The sequence below is a fragment of the Xyrauchen texanus genome, chromosome 13, assembly GCF_025860055.1.
Source record: "Xyrauchen texanus isolate HMW12.3.18 chromosome 13, RBS_HiC_50CHRs, whole genome shotgun sequence".
Taxonomy (NCBI): domain Eukaryota; kingdom Metazoa; phylum Chordata; class Actinopteri; order Cypriniformes; family Catostomidae; genus Xyrauchen; species Xyrauchen texanus.
Genome location: NC_068288.1, coordinates 4,180,867 through 4,197,187, shown reverse-complemented (window position 1 = coordinate 4,197,187; position 16,321 = coordinate 4,180,867). Strand labels below are relative to the sequence as shown.

Genomic DNA, 16,321 nt, shown 5'->3' with positions numbered 1-16,321 from the left:
CCTTTGGTAGTTGTCTGATAAATGACACATAAGTAGCTCTGACCGAAAGTAGATTTCTGCAGAATTTGAAAGCCCGTCATTATTAAAACTGTAGACATGCCTCGCTCTTCTGTGGTAATTTATTAAATATTTAACTAAATAAATAATAATAATAATAATTTGTTATTAGACCTTTCACACATAAAATGCAGCTCAAAGTGTTTCACGGTTGGAAGTATAATATCACAGAATTCAACATTTCAGGAAGAGTAAAACAAATCATAGCAATACAATTTAAACAGCACAAAAAAGAAAAATAATAAAATGTCAATGTGAGAAAAAATAAAAGCATGCATACATTTTTTCGTATCAATTGAAACAAAGCGTCAAATTTGTGCAATATTTCTAAGATGATTAAAACAAGGTCTTCGTAACATAATTTATGTGAGACTTAAAATTCAGATCACAATCTAGAATGACACCAAGGTTCTTCAACTCTGTCTTTGACAGCAAAGCCAGAGTACCTAGTGCAGTTTCAATTCTTTGAGCCAACAATAAGAATATCTGTTTTATGTTCATTTAAATGCAAAAAGTTTGTGTTCATCCATAATAGGATGATGGACAACGTTCAGACAATCTCTTTAATACTTCTGTGTCATAGGGCTCTACAGAGATATACAATCGAGTGTTGTCAGCATAAAAATGGTAGTTTATCTCATATTTATCTCAGATTATGTTACCCAACATCAGCATATACAATGAAAATAAAAGTTGTCCAAGAATTGAACCTTGTGAAACACCATATAGTATGTCATGTTTTGTAGAAGTACAGTCACCTAAATTTACAAAGAAATGCCTTCCAATAATGTATGTGATCTGATCCAATTTAAGACAGTGCCTGAGAGGCCTATGAGGTTCTCAAGTCTGTTAAGCAGAGTACTGTGATCTACAGTGTTGAAGGCAGCACTTGGGTCCAAAAGGACTTGGACTGATGCATTCCTCTTATCAGCATTCAGTCTAAGACCATTCACCACTTTTAACAATGCCGTTTCAGTGCAATGTCTGTTTCTGAAACCCAATTGATACTTCTCACGCAAATTGTGTTCATCTAAAAATGTATTAAGTTGTTTTTCAAAATAAAAATGATTGAGAACAGTAGGTTCTAGGTTGCTTTTCTTGGCTAAGCATTGGTTGCACAACTGCACATTTAAGGGCATTTGGGAAATTACCAGTTTCTAAAGAGCAATTTACAATATCAAGAAATTCATCAAACAAGCAATCTGTTTGCTGTGTGACTCCAGCCAGGTCTCCTAAGCAACCAAAATGGCCCGGTTGCTAGGGAGGGTAGAGTCACATGGGGTAACCTCCTCGTGATCGCTAAAATGTGGTGAGTTCTCAGTGGGGCGTGTGGTGAGTTCAGCGTGGATGCCACGGTGAATGGCGTGAATGTCTCCGTGCCAACGTGCTCAACAAGCCACGTGATAAGGTGCGTGGGTTGATGGGGCGAGTCACTACAAGACCATAAAGACTTAAAAGCACATTGGGAACTGGGCATTCCAAATTGGGAGAAAATCCACAAAAAACAAATATATATATATTTTTTAAATTGACATAATCGAATTAAAAACATGGAAAAATATAAAACTGTTGATTTAAAGCTGTTGATTATAAGTATTTAAACAATATGTTTGAAAAATATTCAAAAGTAGTTTGAGAGTGTATGGCAACGAACTTGAATGCATCAGGGGAGCGGACATTTGCTGCAGAGCTCTTTTGGCGCACTTTGTTAGAAGCAATTCTCTGATTGGTGGAGATTTTCTAATGGGTAATGTAGTTTTTCAACCAGAAATTATGCTATTAAACTCTTTTTTTTAGTTGATTTACTAAGTTGAAATAAAGTGGACTGAGGATTCAACAGAAGCATTTACCATCAATTTACAACCTCAGGACTCACAGTAAGTCTGTCTTTTAAGGTTTATAAGTTATCATTAAAAATCTATTCGCCTATGGAGAAAATGAATGGGATTTTTACTTCCGGAACCAGACTGTTGCGCTCTACTGCTAAAGCAAGCCATGGTATTTTTTGTACTTAGGGTTAGAGATTTTAACAAACCCCAGTATGCTACAGACATGAATGATAACTCATGCCACTGGTTGAAGTGTGCTATTACTTTGTTTCTCAGTGATCACACTTTGGATTCACAATAAAATTGTCCAGAAAAAACAACAACAAAACAACAAAAACTTCCCTTGAAGGACGGACCCGAGCCATATCTGAGAACTTGAATATCAAGAGACTTGGGGGTGGGCTCTTTTGACTCATTTGGCCTGTAATCAGAACACCTCACAACCACCCAGAACACCCTAACAAACGGTCTTGTATGTTTCATACTTGCTGAATTACAATTCACAACATACAGTAGTATGTACTCTTTTTTTTCTGCACACCTGCTGTTTTGCTCGGAAGTGCTGCTGGGCTCCTCAATGCTAACAACCTTCTTCTCTCCTTTCTCTGCCTTTCCACCATCTATATCTGCTTTCTCCGTTTCTCCTTTCACATCCTTTCCAGACAAACTTTCAGCATTCTCCTCCTCTCCACCTTCTGGTTTTGCCGTCTGCTCCTCTTCATGCTCTGTTTCTCCTTTCTTCTCCTCACTTTGTGTTTTGCTGCTTTCCCTGAGTTCTCCATTTTCGTTTTCAGGCTTTGCGTCAGTAAGGAACTCTGCTGCCTCGGGGGTGGGCTTTGAGTGGTCAATAGGCACACTGTCCTTTCCTGCTTTCCAAAGTTTGTAACGTTCTGGCTGAAACATACGGACAAACACATCCATGGAGATCTTCACCATGTCTTTTCGACAGGAACACTAAAATGAGAAAGGAGACAAACATTACCAAACAAGATGACAAAAACATCCACTATATTCTGAAGTACCATACTTATTCAGACTTTTTACTATGTAAACCAAACATACTAATGTTGCCTGTTTGCCATAATCGATCCAGCGCTGTGTGGCAAAGTTTGTGGATTCTGCACAGTTAAATCCATGGTTAAATCCAGTATGATATCCATATGGGAAGGTCACGATGAACTCGCCTGCTTCCTGTGTCACCTGATGTGTTAAGCAGAAATGTACATAAAGTTTTTTTTCCTCCATACATCAGGGTGATGATCGCATTTGTATTTGTAGGCATTCATAATTTAAGTGAACATATTCTGTACATTTTAATATGTTTGGACAGACACTGGAATGTATTGACAGTATCTAAAATGAAAACAGGTATAAAGGAGGGGAAATTAGGATTTTTCTGAGGAGCCGAAAATGGTTCGGCCGCAACAGTGGCTCGGTTCAGCAAAGTGGCCGGGAGGACACAACGTCTTGTTCCCTCCATCAGGGAACGGAGGTTACATCCGTAACCTAGACATTCCCCATCTGTTGCTCACTTCGACGTTGTGTTGAAGAAGCGACACAAGGGGTCCAATTTAAATCACGCCATGCACTGAGCCGTGTACGTGAACTGCTGACATAGGAGCGGGCAGGTATTTTATGTGCCAAAGCGACCAGCTGTGTCAGACTGCACGTACCCTTCCCTCACGCCCAATCAAATCGTCAGAGCCTTCTGGTTCTTTACCCCGACAGGGGGGAACAAGGTGACGTGCCAAGCATGGGAGCAGACCACGCCAGCCGCGACTTTTCTCTCTCTATGTTTCTCGGATAGAGTTAAAGCAGCTGGGGCCATCTTAACACTATCATATGCAAACGGGAACGCAATCTCACCCAGTTCCTATACTTTCAGGGGGAAAAGACCCTGCGGAGACCACACCTGCCCAGACTGGGGGAGGTAAAGAATGGTGAAATACATCAAATGGGCTTTTAGGTCACATGTGGAGAATGGCACGGTGGTAGATCCTACCTCATTGGGAGAGAGGAGTTGCTAAAATCATGGCGAACAGGGGTCCGTGAGAACTGCCCAAGGGAGACACGGGTCCGCTCACAAGGGGACCGTACAGCAGAAAATACACACAGGGGGATAAGTCCACATAGGGGCCCGTCCTGTGGAGCACCTATTCCAGTACAGGGTAGAATGAGTACCCGCATTGGATTCAGTCGGCGAATTCTTCTGCTGAATTCGCGGACCACAGGGCTAGGGAGGAGTCATCCAGGGAGCAGAGTTAGTGGGATCTCCTGGGATAAGAGCGCACGATTTTACCTCAACGGAGGGAAAGGGCGCTAGGAACAAGCGATCCACCCGGTCAGTTGTCAGCGCGTTACCGAGTTCTACCAGCTCGGACCTGAGAAAACACGGGACGAAACCGACTCAACCCTGAGATTGTAAAAAAAAAGGTATTGGGTGTTGCCAAACCCGCTGCTCTGCATATGTCTGCTAGGGAGGTGCCTCTGGCCAGTGTGCTCGGACCCGTAAGGTGGAGGGGGGCACGGCCTGGGTGTGATAGGCCAATGTAATGGCGTCAACTTCCCAGTGGGAAATCCTCTGTTTGGAGACAGCGTTCCCTTTCCGCTGTCCACCAAAGCAGACAAAGAGCTGCTCAGAACGTCTAAAGCTCTGCGTGCGGTCCAAGTAGGTACGCAAAGCACGTACCGGACACAGCAATGAAGGGGATGGGCCTGCCTTCTCCCGGGGCAGCGCTTGCAGGTTCACTACCTGGTCCCTGAAGGGAGTAGTAGGAACCTTGGGCACGTAGCCCGGTCACGGTCTTAGCATCACATGAGTGTCTGCCGGACCGAACTCCAGGCAGGTGTTGCTGACAGAGAACGCATGCAGGTCCACGATCCTCTTGATGGAGGCGAGCCCAATCCGGAGGGCCATCTTCAGGGAGAGGGCCCTGAGTCCGACTGATACTAGTGGCTCGAAGGGAGGTCTCTGAAGGCCTGAGAGGACCACTGAGAGATCCCAGGAGGGGAACAGGCTTGACCGGGAGGGATTTAACCTCCGGGCACCTCTTAGGAACCAGATAATGTGTCGTGGTGGGCCGCGATAGTGGCTACATACACCTTCAAGGTGGAGAGGGACAGCCTCCCCTCCGGTCTCATATGCATCAACCCCAGCAGGGCGACCACCGCGGAGGACGCCATATGCCCCAGGAGCTTTGGGAATTTTTTTTAAAGGGCCTGAAGGCGAGACATTTTATGCTGCCATTATGTGCTTTTTGAAGCATCAAAATTTTGGTACCCATTCATTATGCATTATATGGACCTACAGAGCTGAGATATTCTTCTAAAAATCTTCATTTGTGTTCTGTATAAGAAAGAAATTCATGCACATCTGGGACAGCATGAGGGTGAGTAAATGATGAGAGAATTTTCAATTTTGGGTGAACTATCCTTTTAACTATATCTACTAGATAGAGTTGTACTTACCAGAACCTTTGCAAGAGTATCTCTGCAGTAAATAGTAAAAAATGTGGGGATATTTTCAGAGAAAGACCTTTTCAATGTCAAATATTTTTATAAATGAATCCAGATGAATTAGGACCAAATTAAGTAAATGCATTGACAAAATTATATATGACTATTAACATATATAATTCAGATTAATATTCATATTTAATCTCATTTATTATAAATTAGGGCTGTCGATTTAACGTGTTAATTCAGTGCGATTAATTTTTACAAAAAATAACGCGTTAAAACAATTAACGCAATTAATTGCAATACCCCCGGAACATAATAAGGAAGATTCCTGAGAAATGCAAGCTTGTAGTACCACCTGTTTACTCCAGAGGGCAGTAAGTGAAATTTCAGCTGTATGAGCAATGCGCAGTTTATACAGTGAAGAAAATACTTCAGTAGGCAGAACAACACAAACATGCGTTACATTCTTGCATTCAAAACACCTGGAGAGCAAATGCGGAAAAAAGGGATCTCAAGATGTGTTTAAAGATTGAGTATTAAACCATATTTAACTTGACACAAGTGACCTAAACATTTTATGTTTATGATGCAACGCACCCAAGACACTACACAAGCATGTCTGACACAGGGTGTGTCTGGATTTAAATTTGGAATCTGGAAATTACCCCATAAATATTTAATCACTAATAAAATCAAAGAAATTTCCTTCAAACTTATTTATAAGTACTACCCCACTAATTATTTTCTTATAGAGAGATTTAATTGTGATGTTGATATATTCTGTAGATTTTGTGGTCTGCAGGCGGAAGTATTTTTTCATTATTTTGGAGTTGTCCCTACTTGACTTGTTTTTGGTCTTATTTCTGCAAGATGATTAGAGATCATATCATTCCCAGCCTTCAACTTTATGAAAACATTTTATTAGTTTTTTTTAGCTATGACATGTCTCTTCATAAGGAATATTATTTGATCAATTTTCTGCTTTTGTTGGCAAAGTTTAGTATTCATAAATGTAAGTATGGTGGTTATAAAGCATTAGTTTTAGTTTTTAATTCAGAGGTTCAGCAATACCTAAGAACAATTTCCAATTTGAGTAACAAGAAAGCTGTAAAGTGTATTGAAATAGGAAACAATTTGATATTTATATTTAAACTGTTTGTTTATTTATTTATTTTCCTTTTTGTTGTTGTTAGTTTTAATATACCTCTTGGCTCTAGATGTAAAAGTTTTGTAAGCATTAATAAAAAAAATTAAAAAAGACTGACGCAGGTGTACATTGACAGATCCTTAAACAAGCACTCATAATAAATCTCCAACTGATTGACAAATTCATTTGTGAAATGGATTGCTGTGAACTGTGTGCCAATGATTGACTTATGATCAATAATATGGTAGTAAACAATACATTGTATTCTAAAGCCACTTTTTGTATTGTCTTATCAATGATTAACTCTTCTGCCACAAGAATGTAATGCATTTTAATTATCTGATTAAATATATATATAATTTTTAAATATTTAAAGATAACTATGTAGAATTATATATTGATTAAATATGTATAATCATTATGAATTATTGTTATATGAGGGGCTTTCTCAGCAAATATTTGTATATGCGATTAATTAATCGGGACGCCATGTAATTAATTCAATTAAAAAATGTAATCGATTGACAGCCCTATAAATAAATACATTTTGTACATTTAATAATCCAATCCAACTGTGCACAAACATACATTATCTAGAACACAACTTTACATAATTTGTTGGTAACCTCAAAAACTTTTTTCCCTCCAGAAAATAATAATTAAGTATTTTCAGACCACAGAAAAAAAACAAAGCTTTGCAGTTTTTCATAAAATATACACAACTCACCTTCTCAAAGGGTATGCCATACTTCCTCAGAATTGATGGTGAAATTAAAGTCATTTTGTGTCGCAAGAAGGCTTCACAACTTTGAGCGCTTCCGGGAAAAAATCCTGCATGAATGCAGATCAGAAGTGCCATGAATTAGAGAGCTGATCAAGAGGAGTAGAAAAGTAAATACAATCTACAGAACACCACCATACCTTTGGCAAGACGCTCCAATCGTTTCCCATGCTCTGGAGGCACCACATACCTGTAGAAAAGTTTGTTTTGAATTTAAAACTAAGTAGTAATGCCTTTAAAATCTCTTTAGAATAAGAGGTGTAATATGAATATTAAACACGTTCTGTGACAGTACCAGGACTTGGGTTCTCCAAAGTGAAGGTAATTAATGCTGTAAAGATCCATGTCCTCTGTGTGCCAGGCAAACGTGCTCTTCCACATCCCAAAATACAGATACGGAGTGTTTACACCTTTTATTGTGATTCCACTCTCTCTCTCCACAGTGTCCAAAATACTGTTTAAATGGGCCATATTCCACTCCGTCACATCCTTTTAGGAGAATAAAGCCACATGTATGATTGCGATAATTTTATGGCACCATCATGACACAGAACAGAAATGGTTGTGACTAAGAGATTATAGTGAAAAACATGAATAAACCAGACAAAGGAAAATGTAAATTAACTTACTGGATCATAGAGAGTTCCACTGACATCTGCCCCATATAATGGTGGGTTGAACGTTAAATTCTTCCAAAATTTTCTCTCAAGTTCATCAAAATCTGCATATCTGGGATTACAAAATCTGCAATGGCAGAGTGAGAGAACCCTTTATGTCAACATGAAACAACACACAAAATAATGCATTGAAAGTCCATAAATTCACGCAATTCTGACTGTAGGGCAGGATAATCATTATCCACTGGGATTTTATTGGATCATGAAAAGTGTGCATTCAATATTAATGGTTATTGTTTATTTTCTCCCCAATTTGAATGCCCAATTTCCAATTTGCTCTAAGTCCTCGTGGTGACGTAGTGACTCGCCTCAATCCAGGTTGAAGACATATCTCAGTTGCCTCGGCATCTGAGACATCAATCCACGCATTTTATCACGTGGTATGTTGAGCGTTACCGCATCCACGCACAATTCACCACGCGCCTCACCGAGAGCGAGAACCACATTACAGCGACCACAAAGAGGTTACCCCATGTGACTCTACCCTCCCTTGCAACCGTGCCAATTTGGTTGCTTAGGAGACCTGGCTGGAGTCACCTGGATTCAAACTCTTTACTTGCTGAGCTACCCAGGCCCCCAATATTAATGGTTATTAATATTTTCCCCCATCACCATGGCTTTGGTTACTTGATGATAAAAGTTATTTTAATACAAAAATTATAAAAACAATTATTTGTTTTATTTACAATAACATTGTACTGATAAATTGTGCACAATAAGTTCAGGGACTTGATTTTTGATTTAATGTTTTCTGGCACACTTTGCTCCTCACTTGTCTGTGTTGGCAGTTTTGCGAAACTCGCGGACAGTCATTGGCTTCTTCTGGATGTTGTACTGTGTGAAGAGCCCTGATTGGCCAGTCACAACCTGTTGAATTGGGGTGGAAATCACCAGGTCGTCGATGTCATCATACGTATGCCGCGGCTTCCAATCCTTTGGTGGCACCACCTACACCAAACAGACACACTAATGAGCTATGCATACTTCCAATGCTCATCCAGGACACAAAATAAGAACCATCTATTTGAAATGAAACATAAACCTGAAAACGATGCTGACTAAATCTAACATCCGTAAGCAAAAAGCTGCTAACCTTTGCAATCCCGGCTCTGTGCGCCCCCTGTGACTCCACATATGCGATGTATCTGTTGAAGTCTTTGAACTCGTCTTTTGTGGGATGAAATGTCATGATCCTGGCTCCAGGAATCTGGGAGCTCTGTGAGGCTGAGTCTGAAGCCATTCTGACAATTGCACTGTAAGAGAGAATCAGAGAACATTTTAGCAACAAAACAAAATCCATAATATTGCATGTTTAGAACAAATTTCACAAAATGTTGCTACCTTTAAAAATAATTAGTAGGCATGCAGCTTTTATGAACTCAATTATCTACACTTAATGACCAGTGAAGGCAAAATAGGTTTTGTAAAAATGTTGAAAAACATAAAATAAACGGTTTCCAATTGCAGGACTCAAGACTTACACTTTCCTTTATATGCATTAATATAAATTTACATTTATGCATTTGGCAGACACTTTTATCCAAAGCGACTTACAGAGCCCTTATTACAGGGACAATCCCCCTGGAGCAACCTGGAGTTAAGTGGCTTGCTCAAGGACACAATGGTGGTGGCTGTGGGGATCAAACCAGCATCCTTCTGATTACCAGATTACCAGATATGTGCTTTAGACCACTACACCACCACCACTCTGAAAGTGCTTTACAAAGGCATAATATGGAAAACAAAAACATATAAGACTCAAATTTAAAATAATTTTAGAACATACAAAATAAAAATAAATAAAAGTTTTGTTCAAACTGGATTAAAGTTAATGAAAGATAACTAAATACAAGCAATAATTGGGGGGAAAACACAACAAATATTAGTGACTGAGACAATTTATTTTATTAGATTAGATTCCTACTAATTTGCATTGGAAAAATGTAAGAAAAATATTTTTTGCATGCTAACAGCACACTCACAGATTTTACAGAGCGAAATAAAGTCAGAATAAATGAAAAAGTACATTTAAATAGGACATTAAATCAACTAACTGTCCAGATTTTTCAAAGCAACCACATCTGACAACAATACAACTTTCATACTTTTGAAAAATAATCCCTATAGACTGCATACCTGCCATCATAGGATTAGATAAAATAGGGAGATTTTTTGGGGGAGGGGTGTTACGTGGTTCGTATATGCGAGGAACTGCAGCCAGTGGAGTTTCTGGTGCCCCCAAGGAAAGATGGTGCCCCCATAAGAAGTAGGTGCACTATGCAGACTGCGTAATCTGCATATAGGGAGCAGCAGTAACGGGCAGTAATACTACACTGAAGATGAATAATATCAAGAAATTGACCATCTATTTAGATGGTCCCTCACCACATTCTTCAAAGTTTTAGCAATAAATGCTGTTTGAGTTACTAATACTAAAAAGTGTATATCCTTTTTTATATGCTGAGAACTTTCCTGACCCATGACCATGATTTTATCTTTATTATATTTATTTATACATCTGTGATCTGTGTTGGTTTATGTATATGTTTCCATTTTAATTACTTTATTTATTTTTTCCTTCACCTGTACTTCTTGTCTTTATGACTCAGTGATAGTATTCATACATTGTTGGATCTTATATCTTTATATTCACCTTCTGTTTTTCAATTAAAAAAATTCCACAATGTGTGGACTTTTCAAACGGTCCCTTACCACACCCTCCACAGTATTAGCACGTTTCAGCACAATGTGTGGACTTTTCAGACGACCCCTTTCCCACCGTAAGAAAAATTTCCAACTTACACCAACTACGTTACATTAACGATCTGGAACGATTTCGCCGTGACGCCATCTGACCAGTTTACGGGACAAATCTCGTCCCGTATTGATTCGATACGGAACGCATCATGTTATACTTAAATACAATTTTTTTTTGTTGGGAGTTTATTGGGAGAAATTGTAAATCAGGAGTACATCAGGAGGAGGGGTGGAAAAACGGGAGAAACCAAGTAAAGTCGGGAGTGTTGGCAAATAAGATATACTGTTTAATTAAAACTGATAAAATATAATAAAAGCACATGCAACCATTTTTTTCAGTCTTGAAAGACAAACTCAAAGCAAATGAAATGAACCCTTTGCTGAGTGTAATTATTGTTATTAATACGAATATGTAAAAGCACCTGTAAACTCAGACCCTACACTAGCATGCTAGGTAACGTTAGCCTGATAAACACATATCTGATCATTAGATGTATTTAACCAGGCAGAATCAGACCCACATCTCTCATTGTCAGCATTTCATAAGACTCAGTTAAAGTTCTGACCCAGAAATCTCTCAAACTCGCACAAAACAACAACAACAACACAACCAACATACACACACGGCTAAAGCTGCTGAAATAACACAAACTCACTCCTGTCACACAAACAAACACCTTCAGCTCAACACACACGCGGCTGTATTCATTAACACATGTTATTAACAGCTCTAATGAGTTTATAACTGTGTTATTACACGAATTATTGATCCGCTCCAAACTTTGATGAGCTGTTGGTGGCTAACTACTGTAAACACCGACATGCAAGCACAGAAACACACATGAAATCACTCTACACGCATCGAAACCCGATAGTTTCTGTCAGAAGAGAAGGATGTAAGTTTACTCACCGGTGTTGACGGCTCGGCCGAGGGCTGTCGATTGCACAAACGCAGAGAAACAGCGCAGAAAAAGACGATTATACAGCAGACATGTCCACCATTAGAGTGCAGCGCGTCTGCGCATGCGCACAAACACTATTTATTTAAAAAGATGGAAGGCGTTCCGCTGCGCGCCCCCTTCTTATCAACTCACTCCACGTGACCCCTTTGGGGCAATTTAGGTATATATAATATACATAATAAAGACACATCCATATGGGGATGTATCTTATACACTTGCACCCATAAAGATCTAAAATGAAGTGATTATTTGTAAAACTCACTCTTTATTTACATTTGAGAAGCATAGATATATAGATCTTATAGATGATATGAGCAAAGAAGGCTGTGAAAAAATAATCTGCATTGTTTATTCTTTTGATCTTTCATAAAAAGCATCACATAAATCTAACCTTTAATTGAAGGAAAACAATTGAAAGAGGGGAAATATCTCATTATTAAATAAATATTTTTCTCCAAAACACATTGGCCACAATTATTGGCACCCCTAGAAATTCTTATGAGTAAAATATTTCTGAACTATCCATATTATAAATGTTTTAGTGCACCTGGGTGACAAGAAATAAGAAAGTGTTAAGCCATGAGTTCTGTTTCACAGGGGTATAAATATGAAGTAACACACAGGCCAAATTCCCTTAATCATGAATCACAGTGGGTTAGACTAAAGAATATAGATCTGATGTGCGGCAAAAGATTGTTGAGCTTCACAAAATGGGATGTGGATATAAGAAAATAGCCAAAGCATTGAAAATGCCCATTTCCACCATCAGGGCAATAATTAACAAGTTACAATCAACTGGAGATGTTAAGAATGTTAAGATGTTAAGAAAGGCCTGGAAAAGGATGTGTCTCTATATTGTCCCCATGCACAGAGGAGAATGGTTCAATTAGCCAAAGAATCTCCAAGGATCACAGCTGGAGAATTGCAGAAATTAGTTGGGTCTTGGGGTTAGAAAGTCTCAAAAAATATATATCAGACATCACCTACATCACCACAAGTTGTTTGTGGGGGTTTCAAGAAAAAAGCCTTTGCTCGCATCTAATAACAAACTCAAGCATCTTCAGTTTGCCAGACACTAGAGGAAATTAAAATGCGACCAGGTTCTATGGTCAGATGAAACAAAAAAAGAGCTTTTTGGCAGCAAACACAAGAGATGGGTTTGGCACATACAGAGATGAAGATTTACCCAATGTCAATGGTTAAATGTGGTGATGGATCTTTAACGTTGTGGGGCTGTTTTTTATGTCAGAGGTCCTGGATATCTTGGATACATGGCATCACAGACTCTATCAAATACCAACAGATCAAAAAATCAAAACCTGGCTGCCTCTGCCAGAAAGCTTACAATGGGTCCAGGTTGGATCTTCCAGCAGGACAATGATCCAAAACAAACATTAAAATCAACACAAAAATGGTTCACTGACAACAAAATCAATGTTCTGCCATGGCAATACCAGTCCCTTGACCTGAACCCCATTGAAAATTTGTTGGGTGAAATGAAGAGGAGAGTCCACCAACATGGACCTCTGAATTTGAAGGATCTGGAGATATTCTGTATGGAGGAACATACTTCAACATTAAAACCTTTCTTTAAAACGCATTTGGGTAACTCAGATTCAATGCATAAATCAGTCCAAAAATAAAAATAAATCTGTAAAAGCCTTGGCAGGTGGGTGATGACTTCACTTTCAAGAACAATTACATTTCTGACCAGATTGTAGTGATTGCAGCATCTGTGAGTTCTCTGACCGCTGTTAACAGGGCAACTGGTAAATATTTAACATTTGGGTCTTCTGAATCTTCAGCCCTAAAATGGAGAAATAGAAAAAAAGTGGCAAAATTAAAGAACAATTGATTGGAGTCGCGTTTTCACGGTGTGGCGGGAGAAATTCAGCGGCAACTGGCGAACATGTCTGTGATGCTGACGAAGGTCGTAACGGACTTAGAAGATCTTGCTATAATACGTTGATCGATTACTTCAATGGAAACAAAATTCTTTGAATTGGTTACAAGAATCAGGGAGTTTTTATTTTATTATCTGGAGTCATCGGAGAGGGAATAAGCTGCTAATCCGCTAGTGATCAAGATAGATTTGGAACACGTTTGGGAAAAGTTGGAAGACCTTGAGAATCTTAATCGGCAAAACAACATCCGAATTGTTGGCATTCCTGAGCATGAGAAAGGATGAGATATGGTAAAATTCCTAGACGAGCTCTTCCGGAGTCTGTCCGACATAACAGGCCATAAGCTGCAAATCGAGCGAGCTCACAGAGTCCTGCCTCGGAGATCCGTTGAGGGAGGGCCAAAATTCTGAGATCATCCGATAAAGCTCTCGTGTAATGCAAGGCGAGGTGTAAAGGAAGGCTTTCTTGGAAGAACCACAGCATTTTCTTGTTCCCAGACTTTGCAAATTCAAAAAGAGAGAAAAGAGATCAATTCAAGGAGTCAAGAAACTCTTGCATCAACGGAGGATTGCTTTTGCACTGATGTTGCCAGCAAAACTGAGAATAGATACTTAGGATGGCCGCAAAATATTTACATGCCCACAACCAGCGATGCCTTTCATAAAATCAATGGACTGAGGAAGTCATGGTGTGTTCTCACATTGCTCCCAAGTGAGCTTGACTTACTGAACTTTCACTTGACTGTCTGAGGAAGCTGGGCGCCTTTTTTGTTTCTTTTTGTGCTGGTTCCGCCTAGCGGCTGGAGTTTGTTTTGTGGAATAACACTCCTTCGAGGTTTTGTGGAGTATTTTTTGCAGGACTTTGGAAGGATTAGATCTTCTGCTGCACTCATGATCAGCCAGCTCACTGAGCATTAGTTTGACTCTCCAAGGAATCTAAACGTTTTTGTGTGTGTGTGTGTGTGTGTGCTGGTTCTGTTAGCGGCTGGAATTTTTTTTTTTGGAGGAACACACCTTCGAGACAGTTTTGTGAATTAAAGTTTTTTGTGTTAATTCTGCCTATTGGTTGGAGTTTGTATTACAGATTTTCTTCTGTTATGTAATTCTGTCTCACAAAATTTTTATTGAACAACCGATTCTCGAGCAATCCGATGGCAAAGTTGTTGCAGGGGCTCTCGTAGGCGTACATGGACTGTTTGAGTTTAGAGGGATGGGTGAAGGTTGGCGCTGTAATGCGCAAGGTTAATAAGCACATTTTTCTTTTTTGTCTATTTTTCTGTTTGTTTGGTTCTGGGGGAAGTTCAGGGTTTGTTTGTTGCTCAAATGTTAAAATGTGGTCTTTATCATTTTATTTTTGACACACAATTACATTTTTCAAATATGTCAAAATGTTAAATGTTAATGTGAGTGAGTCTCTATCCACATGGAATATGAATGGGTTGGGGGCACCCAATAAAAAGAAAGAAGGTTATTTCTTTTCTTAAATGTAATAAATATTATACAGTGTCTCTTCAAGAAATGCATCTTTCCCCACAGGAAGCTGACAAATTTGGGAAGATGTTTGGTGAACATGTTTTTTTAGTGCTGGCTCAAGTAAGAGCAGGGGAGTCATTACATTAATAAGTAAACATCTACAACTCAAATGTCTCAAACAGTGTAAAGATAAATTAGGAAGAGTCATTATTGTTTTAGCAGAAATTCAGGGGCAAAGGTTGAATTTGGCTAATATTTATGCACCTAACACTGATAAGGGCTTTTTTATAGATCTTGAAGGGATGTTGCAAGCTGCTGGCTCCCCTCATGATATAATATTGGGAGGAGACTTTAATCTATTGATAGACTCAGTTCTTGATCATAGTGAAGCAAAATTGTGTAAGCACCCTAGAGCAACACTGATGCTTCAAAAGATGTTTAAAAATCTTGGTCTAACAGATATTTGGAGACTTTTAAATCCATCTGGGAGGGACAATACATTTGTTTTCATCAGTCCTTAAGATTTATTCTAGAATATATATAGTTTTTTGTCTAAGTCCCTCATTTCATCTGTTGTTGATTGTTCAATTGGAAACATCTTAGTCTCAGATCACGCCCTGTTAGTTTAGAGGTGTTGCCACATATGAAGAAAAATAAATTATTTAGTTGGCACTTTAATGTATCCATTTTGCCAAATCCTGATTTCCAACAAATGTTAAAGGCTGAAATCAGTGTTTATATGGAGACCAACTGGTCCTCAATATCCTCTGTGGGCATAGCTTGGGAGGCACTTAAGATGGTTCTTAGTTCATACAGTATGCCTCATTCATCAAAAAATCCAAAGCACAAGAACTTGTGGCGTTGGAAGGGAATATTAAAAGCGTCGAGGCAGAGTCGTCAGATTGCCTCAGACAATTTACCCAACTGAAATACAGATACTATTTTCTCAAGGAAGGTGGAATTTTGGTTATTCAGGGCAAGACAGTCATACTTTGAGTCAGGCAGGAATGCTTTTTGAAAGATATATAAATCTTTTTCTACCATTCCCTCAGTGAAATCTGCTGGTGGTGAAATATTTTTCTCTGCCATTGATATTAAGAATGCTTTTAAAGAATTCTATCTAGATCTCTATAGCTCCATGTCTTCGTCTACTGATGAGGATATTTAAAATTTGTGGAACCATTAGAACTCCCTAAACTTACGGATCAACATAGTGTCAAAAAAGCAAAAAAAATATCTTGATTCTGAGATAACCTTGGAGGACATTTGTGAG

General features: G+C 39.0%; 1 protein-coding gene across 2 annotated transcripts in view; it reads right to left on the bottom strand.

Annotated features, from left to right (window-relative positions):
• LOC127653990 (lysine-specific demethylase 4A-like) overlaps positions 1-11,732 on the bottom strand; it is a 28,901-nt gene extending 17,169 nt beyond the window's left edge. For both annotated transcript variants that reach the window (XM_052140894.1, XM_052140895.1), the window contains exons 1-9: positions 11,621-11,732; positions 9,047-9,206; positions 8,726-8,901; positions 7,906-8,020; positions 7,572-7,765; positions 7,417-7,466; positions 7,223-7,326; positions 2,949-3,086; positions 2,428-2,840 (exon numbers count right to left, since the gene is read on the bottom strand). In XM_052140894.1, the coding sequence (XP_051996854.1) occupies positions 2,428-2,840; positions 2,949-3,086; positions 7,223-7,326; positions 7,417-7,466; positions 7,572-7,765; positions 7,906-8,020; positions 8,726-8,901; positions 9,047-9,193 (1,337 nt within the window). In that variant the 5' untranslated portion in view covers positions 9,194-9,206; positions 11,621-11,732. The remainder of the gene's footprint in view (positions 1-2,427; positions 2,841-2,948; positions 3,087-7,222; positions 7,327-7,416; positions 7,467-7,571; positions 7,766-7,905; positions 8,021-8,725; positions 8,902-9,046; positions 9,207-11,620) is intronic.
• Positions 11,733-16,321: the final 4,589 nt, after the last annotated feature.